Here is a 15,948-nt window from a genome sequence, read left to right as displayed (position 1 = left end):
AGCTTATCTGTCTCTTTAAAGGTCAAGTCCACCTCAGAAAAATGTTGATTTGAATCAATAGAGAAAAATCAGACAAGCACAATGCTGAATATTTCATCAAAATCGGATGTAAAATAAGAAAGTTATGACATTTCAAAGTTTCGCCTTTTTTTAACAAAATAGTTATATGAACGAGCCAGTTACATCCAGATGAGAGAGTCGATGATGTCACTCACTCACTATTTCTTTTGTTTTTTATTGTTTGAATTATACAATATTTCAATTTTTACGAATTTGATGATTAGGACCTCCTTGCCTGAAGCACAAAATGTTAAAATAATGGAATTCCACGTGTTCAGGGAGGAATGAAATTTCATTTCACATGACAATGATGAGAAAATCAAAATATATCATATTTCAAACAGTAAAAAACAAAAGAAATAGTGAGTGAGTGACATCATCGACTCTCTCATTTGGATGTAACTGGCTTGTTCATATAACTGTTTTGTTAAAAATAAGCGAAACTTTAAAATGTCATAACTTTCTTATTTTACATCCGATTTTGATGAAATTTTCAGTGTTATGCTTGTTGAATTTTTCTCTTTTTATTCAAGTCAAGTTTTTGTTGGGCTGGACTTGTCCTTTAAGTCATAAATTCATAATTGTATAGGAATAAACATTTCTTCGCTATTATAGCATAAGGAAGGAGTACGGTGAGCTTATGAAAGATACAACATGAACGAAATTTGGACAATATCGGCTTTTTAAAAAGTTATCCAACATATACTACAATATGAATACTATGGACATGATGGCTCAGTGGTAGAGCGCCCGCCTCATGAACGGGAGGTCGTGGGATCGATCCCGGCCGAGTCATATCAAAGACTTTTTAAAAATGGGACCTTCTGCCTTCTTGTCAGGCACGCTCGACATATGAGAATGGAGAAGGGCAATAATAATATATTATGTTATGCAGGGCCTGCTGAAAGAATAGCTTACAGCTGAGAGTGGCTACCCTGGGTAAATAATAATTACAATTATCATCATTATTGGTTTTACAAATGTTACAATCTGTAACAGTTGCGTGATATGTGAGCATATATGCACTCAAACTGTCCAGGGGGCTGTTTCATAAAGCTGTTCGTAAGTTAAGAGCGACTTTAAGAACATCTGGTGAACCTTTCTTACGCGCTTAACCGTCGTCAATGAATATACCATTTTCCACGAGAAAGGATCACCAGTCATTCTTAAAGTTGCTCTTACGAACAGCTTTATGAAACACCCACCGGGGAATGATAGCTACCATAATTGACTATTTTCTGTACTTTGGTATCACGTCTTTTTGTCGCTATGTTGGTGTTCTCATGAATAAATGAATACATGTCCCATCTTTTATTTCAGGCATTGTACGAGAGAGGTCAAAAGTTGAGCGAACTCGAAGAGAGGACAGCCCAGATGATGGCGAATGCAGAGAACTTCCAACAGGCGGCTAACCAAATCATGCAAAAGTACAAAGACAAGAAGTGGTATCAATTTTAACACACTGCAGCTTGCACACCTGGGGTAGGATTTCATTTACCACTTTTATTATCCCAGTCATCGAGGATCTTCGTTGCGGCGGTGGGCGCGAGGTTGACATACGTGTAGCGTCCGCCCAGCGACGGGAGCGGTGCGGGCATTTTTCTTTGCGCGGTCGGACCGAGGATTTGAGCGACAGAGCATTTCACTTACCACTTCACGTCGGCGTCACGGTTTTCGTTTTCGATGCAACTGCTTTTTGAAAAAACTGAGAGGAACAGAGTTTTCGTAAAGATGGTTGTATTTATCAGTTCTCTCTCGTAAAAAAAATGAAGGATGGATCACGCAAGACGGTGATTGTCAAACTTCGGACGATGATTAGTATTGTGAGTTGGAGGAGGTCAGGAGCAAAGACTTTCCAATAAACACAAGATCACACACGCTTGCTTGCTCAGACAACCTGTTTTGTTGCGGGGGTGACTAAAAGAATGGATGACGCGGTGGCGGAGGTAGGTGTGTTGCCATGGTAACGTGATGGATGGTGGTTAGCAATGTACCGATGCATGACTTGATTAGCTGTCGAGAGAAGGAGCCAGAGCATACACGCCGTCAGATGGGATTTACAGAGAGGGGGAGTGATCTAAAGCTGGAACAGCCGGTAGACTCAGCCTCTCCCAGTGCACGCTATTACAATTTAGCGATTACATTCACACTCGTCGGGTTCAGGCAATACTCGACATAGATTTTGAGACGTATTCCTCGCGGGACGACGACGCGGGGCAGTCTCGACGGAAATCCGGTGAATTCAAAGCTAGTCTGACAGATGCAGTAGCTATTCAGGAGAAGTAGGGTGTATTAATTAAATCATAGATAATGTTTGTGATTGTTTCTAAGCAAATTTTACGAATGAATACTTGGGTCCTGATTTTCTTCCAAAGTATATAATTGTATACATGATTCTGAATGGATGGTAGACTAGAGTTATTGGTGTAACCCTAGATATTCCCCTAGTGTGGTTCTCTTCCCTTTAGTCGTATACAATATCATATATATGTAATTTATATACCAAATTATCACTCAAAACAATGCAAAACAAAAACAATTTTGAGAGTGGAATTTCCTTTCTCTTCTCTCTCTCTCCCTCTCTCTGCTATTTAATCTCTCCCTTTTTTTCTTAAGAAGTCGTAGGTCGTTGTAACTTCCATCTTCAGCTTCACAACTCGTGGATGAAATGGTTTTTGCTGCTATTATGTACATTCCATTATGGTTCGGAAGAATAGGAATTTCCGTGCGGTTGAACAAAGTTGCTTGTTTCATCCAATCCTTTTCTTCTCTTTGGAAAGTTGATTTCGCTTCAGCATTTTCAGTTCATACTGACACCAAGCGGTAGTTTTGCTATGGAAGATTGATGATTTCATATTTTCATTTAGAACTGGATTTACATGTTCATTCTAGTTTCTATACTTAAAAGTGTTCTAGGTAATTCAACGGCAATGCTTTGCATCGTCTTCACGTTGTGTTTGCAGTGACGATACTTTTATCACATGCAACGTGCTCTTGCAAAAAAAAATAATAATAATACATGTCAAACTTTTGTTGTCCTTGATGTTTGTTTATATTTCAATAATATACTGTACATAAGAATTGTCTCAATATATGTAGTTTATAGAAGTATTTCATATACGAACGTGAGACTTGAGAGAAAGAGAGGCATTATCTTGTATGATTGTGCTGAAAAAAATGACATTCACAGCACTTATGGCTATGATGTGCAACTTGTATAGACAACATTGTGAAATATATACATCGTATGTTCACATTATTTTTCATTTCATTGTGCTTGAGGTCACATAACGCACTGTCTTTATCCATGTTTTTTGCCGGATGAAGTATGATATTTTTTAGCATTTGGTCTATTTTTCCCCTTTTCTCAAGATTTGTTTTCCCCCTTGATTACAGTATATCTGTACTTGGCAAATAAAACGAATTATCCTTCATACCAATACACCGTTTGCAGAAATGCAAACATGTTCATAATTATATACTATTCCTGTAAATAGCGCTTTGTATATATAAAAAAAAATTGAGTTGGAAAAAAATATGCTAGTTATACTAGAATATGATAACATTTATGCCATGTATTATGTAAAAAAAAATAATCTAGTTTTATTTAATTTGTGCAGTTGCAATTTTATGTATTCAAACAGGCAATCTGGCTTGTGGCTTTGAAATTGATTTATATATCTTCTTGGAATTAATCAGCGAGTCTGAATTGGAAATTGCCAGTGTTGTGGGATTGTGTTTTTTGTGTTGGAGAGAGGAGAAGTCATTGGTCGACCTGGAATTTGGGGAATGGGTAAACGATTTAAAATCACTTTTTTATTTATTCAAACCGAAGTTACCAGGGCTTTATTCAAGCAGGTGATATTACGTTCAGTTTTAGCATGGCTTTTCTCAGGTTTCTGCCCTACTACGTGCCATAAAAATACTCATGTCCTACTCATGTCATACTAATAATGATAACATTTAATTGACATCTCCTTTATTTACTAATTATTTATATACAGTGTATATACCCAGTTAATCAGAGGCATCATCAATTCAGAAAGCTCTCCCTATTTTTTCTTTTCTTATTTTTTTTTCAACTTTACCCTGGTGGTATATTATTTCTGAGAGCATTTTTTGAAAGGAGAGAATCGTTAACTGCTTAATTTGTATTCGAAAATTTACATGCTACCGATATTTATCGCGAACTGCTGTGCAATCTATTTTTGTTTTCAGTAAACTGTTTAGGAAGTCAGTTACAAAAGTATTTTCATTATTTATTCATGTTCAAAGATTTCCTCCATATTCAAAGTAATAAGGAGCTATAATAAATGAAGGAACATGTATTTCCATGAATTTACAATTTTGTTTCTAATTCAATCCCTACTGTGAAGTATACATATAGTTTGCTTTTAAAAAGTTTGAAAATTAGTGATGACTTGAATATATAAAGTCATTCTATAAATTTCCAGGTTGTGAGGAGTTTTGTGATTTGGTAATAGTTACCGAAATCCACAGTAGTGAACAATTTTATAAGGATTTGGAAGGGGGATAAATATTGGTATTCAAATATCAATTTTAAAAGGATTTAATTCTCATAATCTCTTTGCATTTAGTGTACAGATGGTTTCATTCTGCTTTGTGACCCACTTTCTTGCCTTCGAGTTAATATGCGTATTTCCTTATATGGTCTTGTTAGAACTTAAATGTAATAGGGTACATGTAAATCTGAAGAAATATGTAACTTCTGACTTTTATTACAATGAAATACTAAGCCCATTCCGGTATTCAAATATTTTGTTAGAAATTTGAGATACTATCAAACAGAATAAAGTCAATTATTTTGAATATCTTCATTGGCAGACAGAATTTGTGTGAAACATGATTTTCAAATTATTTTGCAATTGCCAAGCCACTTTCATAATGTTTTCAGTGTGAATTTTGGCTGAAATTTGCTTAAGAGAAGTAAAATGCTAAGTAATTAATCGAATACACACATGTATTACTTGAGTAAAGTATTCTTTGGCAAGCAAAATGCATTAATATACCTCATTAAATTTTGATTAATTCATTATTGAATTGAACTTCGGTCCTGTTCTTATGGTTCAAATATACAAATCATTTCAAAATAGTAATCAGATAGATTAAATGTTCTACATTGAACAGATAAAAGCTACAATCCCAGCTATTATTGTATTGTCATAGTTATATATTTTTAAATATGCTCCAAATATACAAAGTGCATGACAAGTGTACTCATTTGAGCTGTATTCTTTTAATAGCTTAATTTACAAATAATGACTTGACCAATTGGTTGAAATTGGTTGAAGTTATCCATCTGCAAGACATTTCGAGACATATCTAAAGTAATCGTTATTATCAACTGCTCTTTTGATATTTCCTCCCACTCTTTGTCCATGAAATATATATCGAAATACACACATAATCCAGTCATCTACAATGTTGCATTTCAAACAATACCCATAAAATCCATTTTGACCATTTGAGATTATCGTGTAGAATGTTTTGTGTTATTTTGACAAAATCATTTGATAGCAGAAATGTTGTTCAGTTATTCCGAGATGCGTTTGTAGATGCAAGTACAATTCAGCTGCTTGAAGACATTGGTTAATATTTACAAAGGTCTTGTTTAAAATCTTCCCAAACTTTGATATGTGTTGTATGCAATGTTGTTCATATGGATGAAAAAGAACACCCAGAAAGAAAGAAAAAAATGAATTCCTAAAGACACTATCAAGAAATCTGCACCTGAAAAAAATCACTTGATTTTGATGCTGTGGATTCTCCTTTCAACACATGTAGTCTATGGGCTCAAATTGGGACGGTGTTTCTGGTCATTTTTTTGAAAGCATTTAAATAATGATATTCAGGTGTAATTATGTAGGGCTTCATTTATGCAACATATCTCAGACAGAGGTAATAAGTGAGACCTTGTCGCTCAGATTTTGTTTCTGTCAAATCAATTTTAACCAATGCCTTTTTAAGTAACGATTCATAGCTCACATATCTTGTAATGATCTCCACTCAAGGACGAGTCTGTCTTCTGGTGTCTAAGTCTTTCTTATTCTCACGAGGTAGCATCCAGTCACCTTTTGTCGCTCACTTCTGCGAATGCAACCTTGTACAGCACTCGTATGTATATAGCGTGTAACATACACCGCACGAACATTCACTCAACCAACATTCCATAGCTTACAAACGCACTCACCTGAACTTAATCATCGGTGCAGCATAGAATGGCTCATTTTAATTACGTCATGTCAACGATTCTTGCATAATACAGTTCTTTTCATTCGGTTATTTGTATCTACGGCACGTTACACAGAAATATTGATCATATTGATGAAATTTGAATATGTTTGGTGTCCCGATCTGCCAATCATTTTGTATCTGATTTGTTTGTAATTTTACATTGATAACATTAGACTAGCGAGAATATATGATTCTGTTGATTAAATGTCTAGCTATATATTTGTCGAGGCATCTGTAAGTGCCGTTATTTAGATTATTATTGGAATTTGCTTATAATGCATAATGTTGGTGGAATGATAGATCATGAAGCTTGCAAGATTTGTATTTGTTTTTTTTAGTTAATGATTATTGAATTTCCTTTATGCCAAGCCATTCCATGATACGTTTGGATATTGATGAAAATTGAAATGTACGTTTTACACAATCATATATTGCTATTTTATTTGATATTTCTGATAGATCATGAAGATATTAGTTGTTGCATTGGAGTTATGTGTTCTAATTAAAAGACTGAAACATTCTGGATTTTTGCCAAATACCAACAGAAGTTGTCTATGGAATATGATGTAACTTACATTCCAAAGCTACATATACCTATTCAAATCTTACATTCTTTGACTATCCATATTTTTGTATTAATCTATTTCCATCTCTCCAAAATGGTTGAAAATACTGTTTAAATGTTATTATTTTGCAGTGCTATTCTGCGGAAACTATTAAAGATTAATTCATTTTATTGGCATTCCAATAGCACCAGTTTTTATATTGGGAAATTTGATGAAAAATGTATGTCGTTGTAAAAAATTGTAGGCACTGAACTCTTTATGAACTTCATTGCTTTTTAGTATTCCCATCCAGTGACACATCTTTCCTTTTTAATTTGTTTATTACCATTATGGGATGATATGCTTTCACTCCATCAGAATTACTATATCTTTAGGACTATCAACAGGCTTTATTTATTGGGCCCCATCTTACAAAGAGTTTTGATAAATTCAAATGAAACTCATTTCTTTTTTCTTTCAACAGTATTTATTAACCAACTGTATATTTTCATTTCACATTTGCATCAAAATATCAACCATAATCAAATAATACATGCAGAAGACGATTCAAATGCTGTGATCGATTATGATTGCTTAAATTTCTTATCTCTAAAAAACATGATTTAAGATTAATTCCAGTTAATTCCAGTTTAAGTTTGATTTGAATTCATCACAACTTTTTGTAAGACATGCCCCAGTAAAAAATTTTTGTTGTAATTGTGTTGCTACAACTGATTTGTTAAAAGATCTTGTAGATTGCATTTTGTTATCTTCAAAAGTGAAATTAATTATATTAAATAAGATCAATATTGATATGCTGCTGATCCAGTTTAGCTTTATCAAATTCATAAAATATAAAGATAAATAGCCTGTCTAAAAAATTCAAATAAAAATGTTATTTTCCCAAGAAAGTTATAAAATACAATTTTCAAGAAATGTCAACCTCTGCCCCACTCCACAATGCACAATCCTGTCGAATAATATTCTAACTGCAGATAACTTTGAAAAGAAATGATTTGTTATTCTTAAGGCAATACACTGGACGTTGCAAATTTATGTTAAATTATTAATGGTAAATTAACAATTTTCAAGTCTTCAATGATTTGCACATGTTATATTCTTAATGTACCCAAGCAATATTGATTAGCATCTTTATTTGAACCCCCCCTCCCTTTCCCTCCTTGAAAAAGCCTATGTAGCATATCTCAATATCTTTGATAATATGAATAATTTCTAAACAAAGAAAGCCTTTGCCAAAGAAACAACTAATTTACAAAATTTGAGATACTTTATCAGCAATACAACTGGTATATGAAGTGTATTCGTGTAAAAGGAAGTTACATGAGGATTTTAGGACAGTTTTATGCCAGCTAGAAGTTGCTATATTAGAAGGGAAGTTGTCACTTTGGTTGTGACGAGTGAAGTTGAGTAGAAACTGATCATTGCCATGATGCGACTCTATTTTTTTTCTTTAAAAAATTGTTTTCATGTATGCTTAATGCTTAAACTTGCGTTTTGGACATCAGTGTTGTTCAATCGAAGGGCGCGGGATTTTTAAAAATCCAGATTTATTTTCCCTTCATCATACTGTGCAATCTAATGATGTAGTTGTATATCACAGATTATTCATATTCGATTGATGAAAATTGTAATAATTGATGTGTGTTTAGAAAAAAAGAAGAAATTTGCAAGAGAAAATATAAATATATATATATATAAAAAATAAATATATATGATTCATAAATGCTACAATATAATGATGGTGATGGTGCGACAATGTGAATAGCTGAACCTTAGGAAATCTAATTGATATTTAGATATAAGTATAGAGAAATATATATAAATGTATCATAATACCAAATCGGTTTAATATGTGGTTCTTTTCATTGTACTTCTTGTTTGAAAATGGAAAAAGAACAGATAAATGACTCTTACGAATTATATTATATCAAATATTATATCTGAAACCTTATGGTTGATGTCACTGTCGGATTTGGACAGTGTGTTTTCCCCTTTTCCTCTTATTTTTCCTTTTTTTCTTCTTGTACGTTACGGGAGGAGAGTTGTGGATGTTCCTTGTTGCAAATTATGTACAGACGACAGTGGCTAGATTAAAAACTGTCTGTGTAGACACCATCCTATTAAAAGACGGTATATTCACGCATTACTCAAACATGTGGTATCCGTGTGCTCTTATGTTTTTTGTATTCCGCTCATATTTTTTATTTTTTGTCGCATTTTGGCGTAGTTTAGATATTCATCAGTCATTCGTTGGTGATATATTCATATCTTTATCTCTTCAATTTGTGCGTTTCATAATACATGCATTGCCAACGTTCATTACGGTGAGAGGTTCATGGGTTGACAACTCTTCCGTGAAGGACACTGTATAGCTTACAATTGGTTTACGACCCGATTTTGGAATGTAACGTAGCAGAATTTGATGCGAATGTTGAGACACAGAACATCTTACTGTGCACAGTTCTTAATCATCATATGAAAAAAAATGATGAATATCCATATTTTGTTGTTCGAAATAGAATTTGCTTTGACCAATGGATCGTGGGCCCGGCAGCCGCTGTGCAGCGCCAGATCAACGAGGCTCTATCCCTTTAATCGTTGAACACCAAACAGGATAGCAGCAACTCACATCTTTTAACGTCCTTTGGTCTGACGTGGCCGGGGTTTGAACCCCCGACCTCCAGGTTGTGAGATGGACGCTCTACCAACTGAGCCAACATATCGGTTATGAATGCAATTGTTCAAATCTATGCTGCCATCATTCATAGAATGAAAGTAAATTGAATAATATTCGTAATGATGTCATATCATTTGTACGATCGGCTACGGTTTGAAACCATATTCCTCTTTTTTTCTTTACTCCAACATAGAGGCCTGAAATCATCCAAAACAGTTATATTAGTAATATTTTTGTTAATTTGAACCTCAAGAAAAAAAGATACTTCTCATTCACATTTTCGGTAAATAATAAAAATGCGATTAGTTCCAAAATTGAATCGTGAACGAGGTCTAAGGTATCATGCGGAGGCCTTAAGACATGTACACTGTAACTGACCAATCTCTCATTATCCCGCGTAGGAGTGACGCCCAGTATAGGGGCGCAACTTGCATGCATGTATTATGAACTGCAAGAAATAAACTCATTCTTTAACTCTCTCTGTAATCTCTTCTCTTTTTCTTTTTCTCTTATTGTGCTCTCCCTTTATCTTCTTTTCTGTCACTAATGTCCTTGTCTACAAATGTATATTTATTTCTCGCTATCCTGTACTTTTCTCCTGTATCTTCCTGTGTCTTCTGTAATCTCTTCTCTCACCCTTTCTCATCTTTTCTGTCGCTAATCTCCTATTCTATGTCTCTCTGTCAGTTTGTATGTCTCTATCTTTCTAACTTGCAAAAAAGTGACATTCATATTGTCTGCCAACAATGTCACACTCAAATAACTGCATACCACATAAGTAATTAAGCAATCTAACCAATATACATCTTTTTTATGCTTTATTTCATCCAACTTAGTCATCTTCAAGAGTTTTTCCATCAGCAAAATGTTACAACGTCGAATAATATGATAAAAGTTACACAATTTATGTTTACATGTTCATCATCTTCCTATTCAATAATACATAATCATATTCTCTTAATCATAAACCAACAAAAATATATGCTTTCATGATTATAACATCATTTGATAACATTAATTTTGATACAGAATCATTATCCCTCATATTCATCATCCAGTTGCATTTTTTGTAAATGAAAGAGATAAATACTAGCAAAGATATGCCCATTACTAGCGAAGCAGAAGTACATCATATAAAGAGTCATCTCGCCTGCCTCCAATATACATAGACACACATGCACTTGGGTATTAACAGAATGAAATCAGAAAAAGTGGACCACTTCTACCCTTACCATTTGGTGAAAACACGTTGACATGGATTTGAAAGGAATGCCTTCAAAACAAACACTTTCACTTCACATCTGTAATTAAATTTCATGCCATAAATATGTCTATAGATATATATATAAATGTTTTTTCTATACAGATGATTTCCCGCCTCCCTCGATACACGTGTTCACATTAAAGATTTCAATGTGTTCACGTTAGACTCTTTCAGAGATTTTGAGACATTCAAATAGCATAAAACGAAGGTCTGTGGACCACTTTGTACAGCTTGCTAACGCAAGCAAGATGTCATTCTCATGCAGTTTACCAAAGTCAGACTTGGAGACAAGTAGTACGCAGGCACAGACCCTAATTGACACTTTAATCATCAAATACATCTTGACACAAGACTAGCTCAAGTATCAACTTGCTGTGTCAATTGAGCTTCAGTGCAAAAGTCATATCCTCCTCGCTTTAATAGTCTGCAAATTAAGACTGCTTTCAACATACTGCAAAATGAATTAGCGCCTGCACGTGAATAGAGTAGACCAGGGGTTGTTTCGAAAAGCATCGGGTCTGACTGAAACCTCACACTTGAATTCCCAGTTGCAAGCGATATAACACATCGCTGCATTGGTTTAGATCTTGCATAAAGGAGATGCTCTTCTGCATATCAATCTAGGAGACTGGACATGCCAATTAAATATCTTGTGTACAAAAGGTACTTAAGAATGATTTTTAGTCAGGTGTAACTCGTGATGACACTGCCCCTGATGCTTCTCATGCAAGCAAAAGAAAGATCTGGGCCCTGTCTTACAAAGAGTTGTGATTGATCTGGGGGGCATTTCATCAATATTTTCGTCCGACAAGTTGTCAGATCTGACAACTTTCCTGGAATCTGATTGGTTGAGAAGCACTGTTACTACAGTAACTGTCGGATAAAACGTCCGACAAGTCCTTTCATGAAATGCTCCCCAGATCAATCTCAACTATGGAAAGCCAGCAAGGTCAACATCCAAAATGCGCGATAGTTGAAAATGTTATCTAGATATGACGTATATTAATAAATCCATTGTTCACTTGATAATTTGGTGTGTTTGCCTTTGTCTACAAAGGACATTTTGCAAATTTCCCGCAGAAAAAATTGACACTGATGGATTTCCATAGAGATACGATTGATTGGATCAATCGTAACGGGGGCCCTGGGTTCCATAACACAAAGGAGAGTGAGTGATCATACAACTGAATCAGTCGTAAAGATATTCTTTTACAATGATTTCCAAGCTTTGTGTTACGGGCCACTGATAGTGCCTAGACATCATTACAGCATTCCAATAGCCTATAAAAATCAGACTGCTTTCCATTGATATTAGTAAGTTCTAACCCTGCCACAATCAGGATTTCAAAGACAACACCGACTCTGGGTCCCATCTTACAAAGAGCTGCGATTGATTCAATCAATCTTAACTATATGGAAAGCCATCCTTGTCATAACTTTTCTATCGAAATTCTGCACAAAGCTCTTTTTTACTCAAAGGGGAGCACATCAAATTGTCAATACAACTATGAATGTATGAATGATATCATATCTAGAAAACATTTTGGACAAACATGCATTTTAGGTGTTCAACAAGGCTGGCTTTCCTTCGTAGTTGTTGATCGGATCAATCGCAACTCTTTGTAAGACAGGGCCCTGTTCACCCTTCAACGCATTTACAGACACACCAATGTGATGTAGAATTCTTGCAAATCTCTGCATGAAAAATAGGAAACTTTGAAAAATATAGAACAGTACATTGTAAATATAATAGCAAACAATGCAATATGGAAGAAAGGAGAAAGTCGTATTGTTTGGTGCAAGAACGCCTTAAGCACCGCATTTCCGTACATGGCAACCAGGGGAAAACATCTTTTGAACAGAGATTTTTTTCTACTCCTAGCCATGCTGTATTGCACACTGTATTTTATGCCAGAGGCCTGTTTCACAAAAAAGCTAGAACTGATGTAACTTTCAAGTTAATGTAAACTAGCATGGAAACCTCGATTGTGATTGGCTGCTGAGCCCTATTACCATGGTCGTTACCGTAATGCCAAAGTTATAGTTTTTGTAACTCTTTATGAAACAGGCCCTGTGGTTATTCAGTAGGGTGGACTTTCACAAAGAGTGGACATCAATCACAACTACACTATAAGACAGCAATGCCAACGTCTAGAATGCATTGGTCACTTCAAAGTATTTTCTGAACATGGTGTTAAGAGGCTGTCACATCTGGACTTTCTAGTGAGCGTATGGAAAGCTATTTGCTCATTTCTTCATATTTCTAAATCCTTGATATCACTTTTCCATGCTTGATAAAACCTTCAATACTCTTTGTAAACAAATATTAAGAAATCAAATTATTCATATTAAATCATTATTTTTTTGTTAACAAAAGGAAAATTGTGATATCAAGAGGTGTAATTCAGTGAAAAAAAAACAACTTGCCAAACAAGCAAGTACATGGGCATGCACTGGCTACAAGTATGACAGCCCTTTAAACCCATGCATGCCTGACATATCGGTGAACATCTTTCCTTCCACAGTAACGCCAGAATTTGCTCTTGAATTATCAAGTTTTTTCTGCATTCCTCTGACCAAATCAAAGGGGACTCGTCGCAAGACGGGCAAAGAGCTATTTTCGCAATGCAAAAGAGCTATTCTGGTATTTGAGAGTGAACCACCCATGGGCATACCTTTGTCCGACAGCTGCAACACAGGGGTGCCCTTAGACAAGGCACAAATACACGGTGCCTGGGTGTTCTTGCATTGATGAAACAAATCACTACATCATGCCAAGAAATGTCTTACACCAACATGACACTATACTACTACATTGTGTATCATGAGAGCACTGTAAGAATAATATCTAATAGATTGGATTTGGATGCCTTATAATTTTAATGTGAGAAGGATCACAACCAAGTTTTCCTTAAGGATTTAAGCACCGACATAGCAACACAGATTCAATGCAATATCCCATTATCAATATAATTTAGTCTAAATATCTAAGGTCCCATAGACAGATTTCGTACTATAAATCCGATGAAATCTATCCGAAATAAGGAAATAATTTCGTTCAATTTTATGACATACATATTCAAGGTTTACTAATTCAATCGGGGATGTATAATAAAGCTATAGTTTAAAAATATTAGATTCTGCCAATAATGTATGTTATTTCAGGTCTCAATAATTAGCACTCTCATTAAAATTATGATAAAAGAATGCTTATAAATTCTAATCATGTTGATATATAAATTTACAGGCATATTGACAAGGTATATGTTGGGTTTTTTTCTACTTTGATCATTCAATTCATTCATCACCATTATACTGTAGGAAACCATGGTATAACATCACCATCTAAATGATGGAACATGGGGCTTGGAGAAGGATGTAGGCCAAGCAAACGGGTTTGGAAATCTTGCTAGGAATCAGGGAGTAACGAAAGTGTATGAATTATGCACACGCAAGACTTAATCTCGTCTTGTCAGGAACGCCCTAAAAACCACGCCTTACGTGCATGAAATGCCCTTAGTAGCGCACATAAAGGCACTGCATAAAGGCTTTTCTGCACCGATGTGGGGTGCGCTGAAGTGTGGTGCAAAAGGCATTCCTGCACCGACACAACGATCCGATGACAGCCACTGTAAAGTGCTTAGCACGTTGTTCCAATATATTGCACGCAACATTAAAGCGGATTATCACTTGTTAAAGCATTGTGGCTCATAGGATAAGTCTCCAGACTTTGAACCATAAGGTCTGGGGTTCGAATCCCATCCAAGCACCCACATCCTTTGTCAAGGCATTTATCTACATTTGCCACTCTCCACCCAGGTATGGTACCCGGTTGGAAGAAATTCCTTGAATGCTCAAGCATCCGATCAGGGTATCCATGCAAAAGCCACGGTAATGGTATGCAGTGCTTACAATCATTGCATTAAGAACTATATAAATGTAAATATTAATATCATCATTATTACTAGATAATTCAAGATATTGCTTAATAATACAGAATATTGAAGAAATAAAGTTTCTTGCTTCATGCTGTACAGAGTTAAAGAAGGAAGCACCTACAAAAGGGAATATACCAACTAAGTTCTAAACTAAATCAATTTTAGTGATAGAATAATGCCCATCTCTTAGAACAGGAAGCCATTTCAGAAGTTACACTTGTTACACGGACTTATTCATTCAGAAACAAATCTCTGAAAACAGCGCCATTTCCACAAGAAACCCTTTACAGAAAAGCACATCCATATTAGAAAAAATTGCATTTCATAGTTGCACGTGTGTACCCTAGGCATTCAACCGAGGATCAAATATATATTTCTTGGCCCAGTTCCACAAAAGTTACCATCACGGTAACTTTGCCATGCAATGGTAACTTGCATGGAATCCTCGATTCTGATTGGCTGTTGATCAGCATTACCATGGTAGTTACCACTGGATGGCAAAGTTACCGTAATAGTCACTTTATAGAACTTTCAAACGCATACATGGTATTGCCCCTGCTTATCTTCAAGAACTTGTCCCAATTCATTCATTCACCCAAGCAAATTCCCTGTTCCGGTTCAAGAAATTCTTTGTCTCAAATCTCTGTCGAGACTACGTCATATGGGAATCGGGCTTTTAAGGAAGGCTCCACCAGCACTCTGGAATTCTCTCTTATTCTGAATGCCTCATCACATGTACATGCAGGTTAAATCAATTATTCTGATGTGTATTTAATTTTCTCTCAACGTTTTTACCATTTTTGCATAGCATCATGCATAGACACCTTACAGTGTTAAGGCGACCGCACACCTTACGACTCAATTTTGGAAATAAGTCTGCGACTCAATTTTGAAATAAAACGTAGTTGAATTTGATGCTAATATTGAGACTTGGAATATCTTACTGTGTAATGTTCTAAATCATCATACGAATACCTATGTTCAAATTTGTGACTATGCTGTCATCCTTCTTAGAATAAAAGCCAATTTAACATCTAGTCGTAATGACGCCATAGCAGTCGTACGATTGGCTACAATTTGAAACTAATTTGGCCTTTACTCCAAAGTACAGGCTTGAAATCTTTCAAAATGATTATATTAGTATTCTTTCAATTAATTTTAACCTCAAAAAAATGTTATGTTCCATTC

General features: G+C 35.2%; 1 protein-coding gene across 2 annotated transcripts in view; it reads left to right on the top strand.

Annotated features, from left to right (window-relative positions):
- LOC121414468 (syntaxin-binding protein 5-like) overlaps window positions 1–9,035 on the top strand; it is a 66,740-nt gene extending 57,705 nt beyond the window's left edge. For both annotated transcript variants that reach the window (XM_041607652.1, XM_041607651.1), the window contains one exon: window positions 1,381–9,035. In XM_041607652.1, the coding sequence (XP_041463586.1) occupies window positions 1,381–1,518 (138 nt within the window). In that variant the 3' untranslated portion in view covers window positions 1,519–9,035. The remainder of the gene's footprint in view (window positions 1–1,380) is intronic.
- The last annotated feature ends 6,913 nt before the right edge of the window (window positions 9,036–15,948 follow it).

This window comes from Lytechinus variegatus, chromosome 4 (assembly GCF_018143015.1).
Source record: "Lytechinus variegatus isolate NC3 chromosome 4, Lvar_3.0, whole genome shotgun sequence".
Taxonomy (NCBI): Eukaryota; Metazoa; Echinodermata; class Echinoidea; order Temnopleuroida; family Toxopneustidae; genus Lytechinus; species Lytechinus variegatus.
The sequence above is the reverse complement of the archived record's forward strand: the minus strand, read 5'-3'. Positions and strand labels throughout refer to the sequence as shown.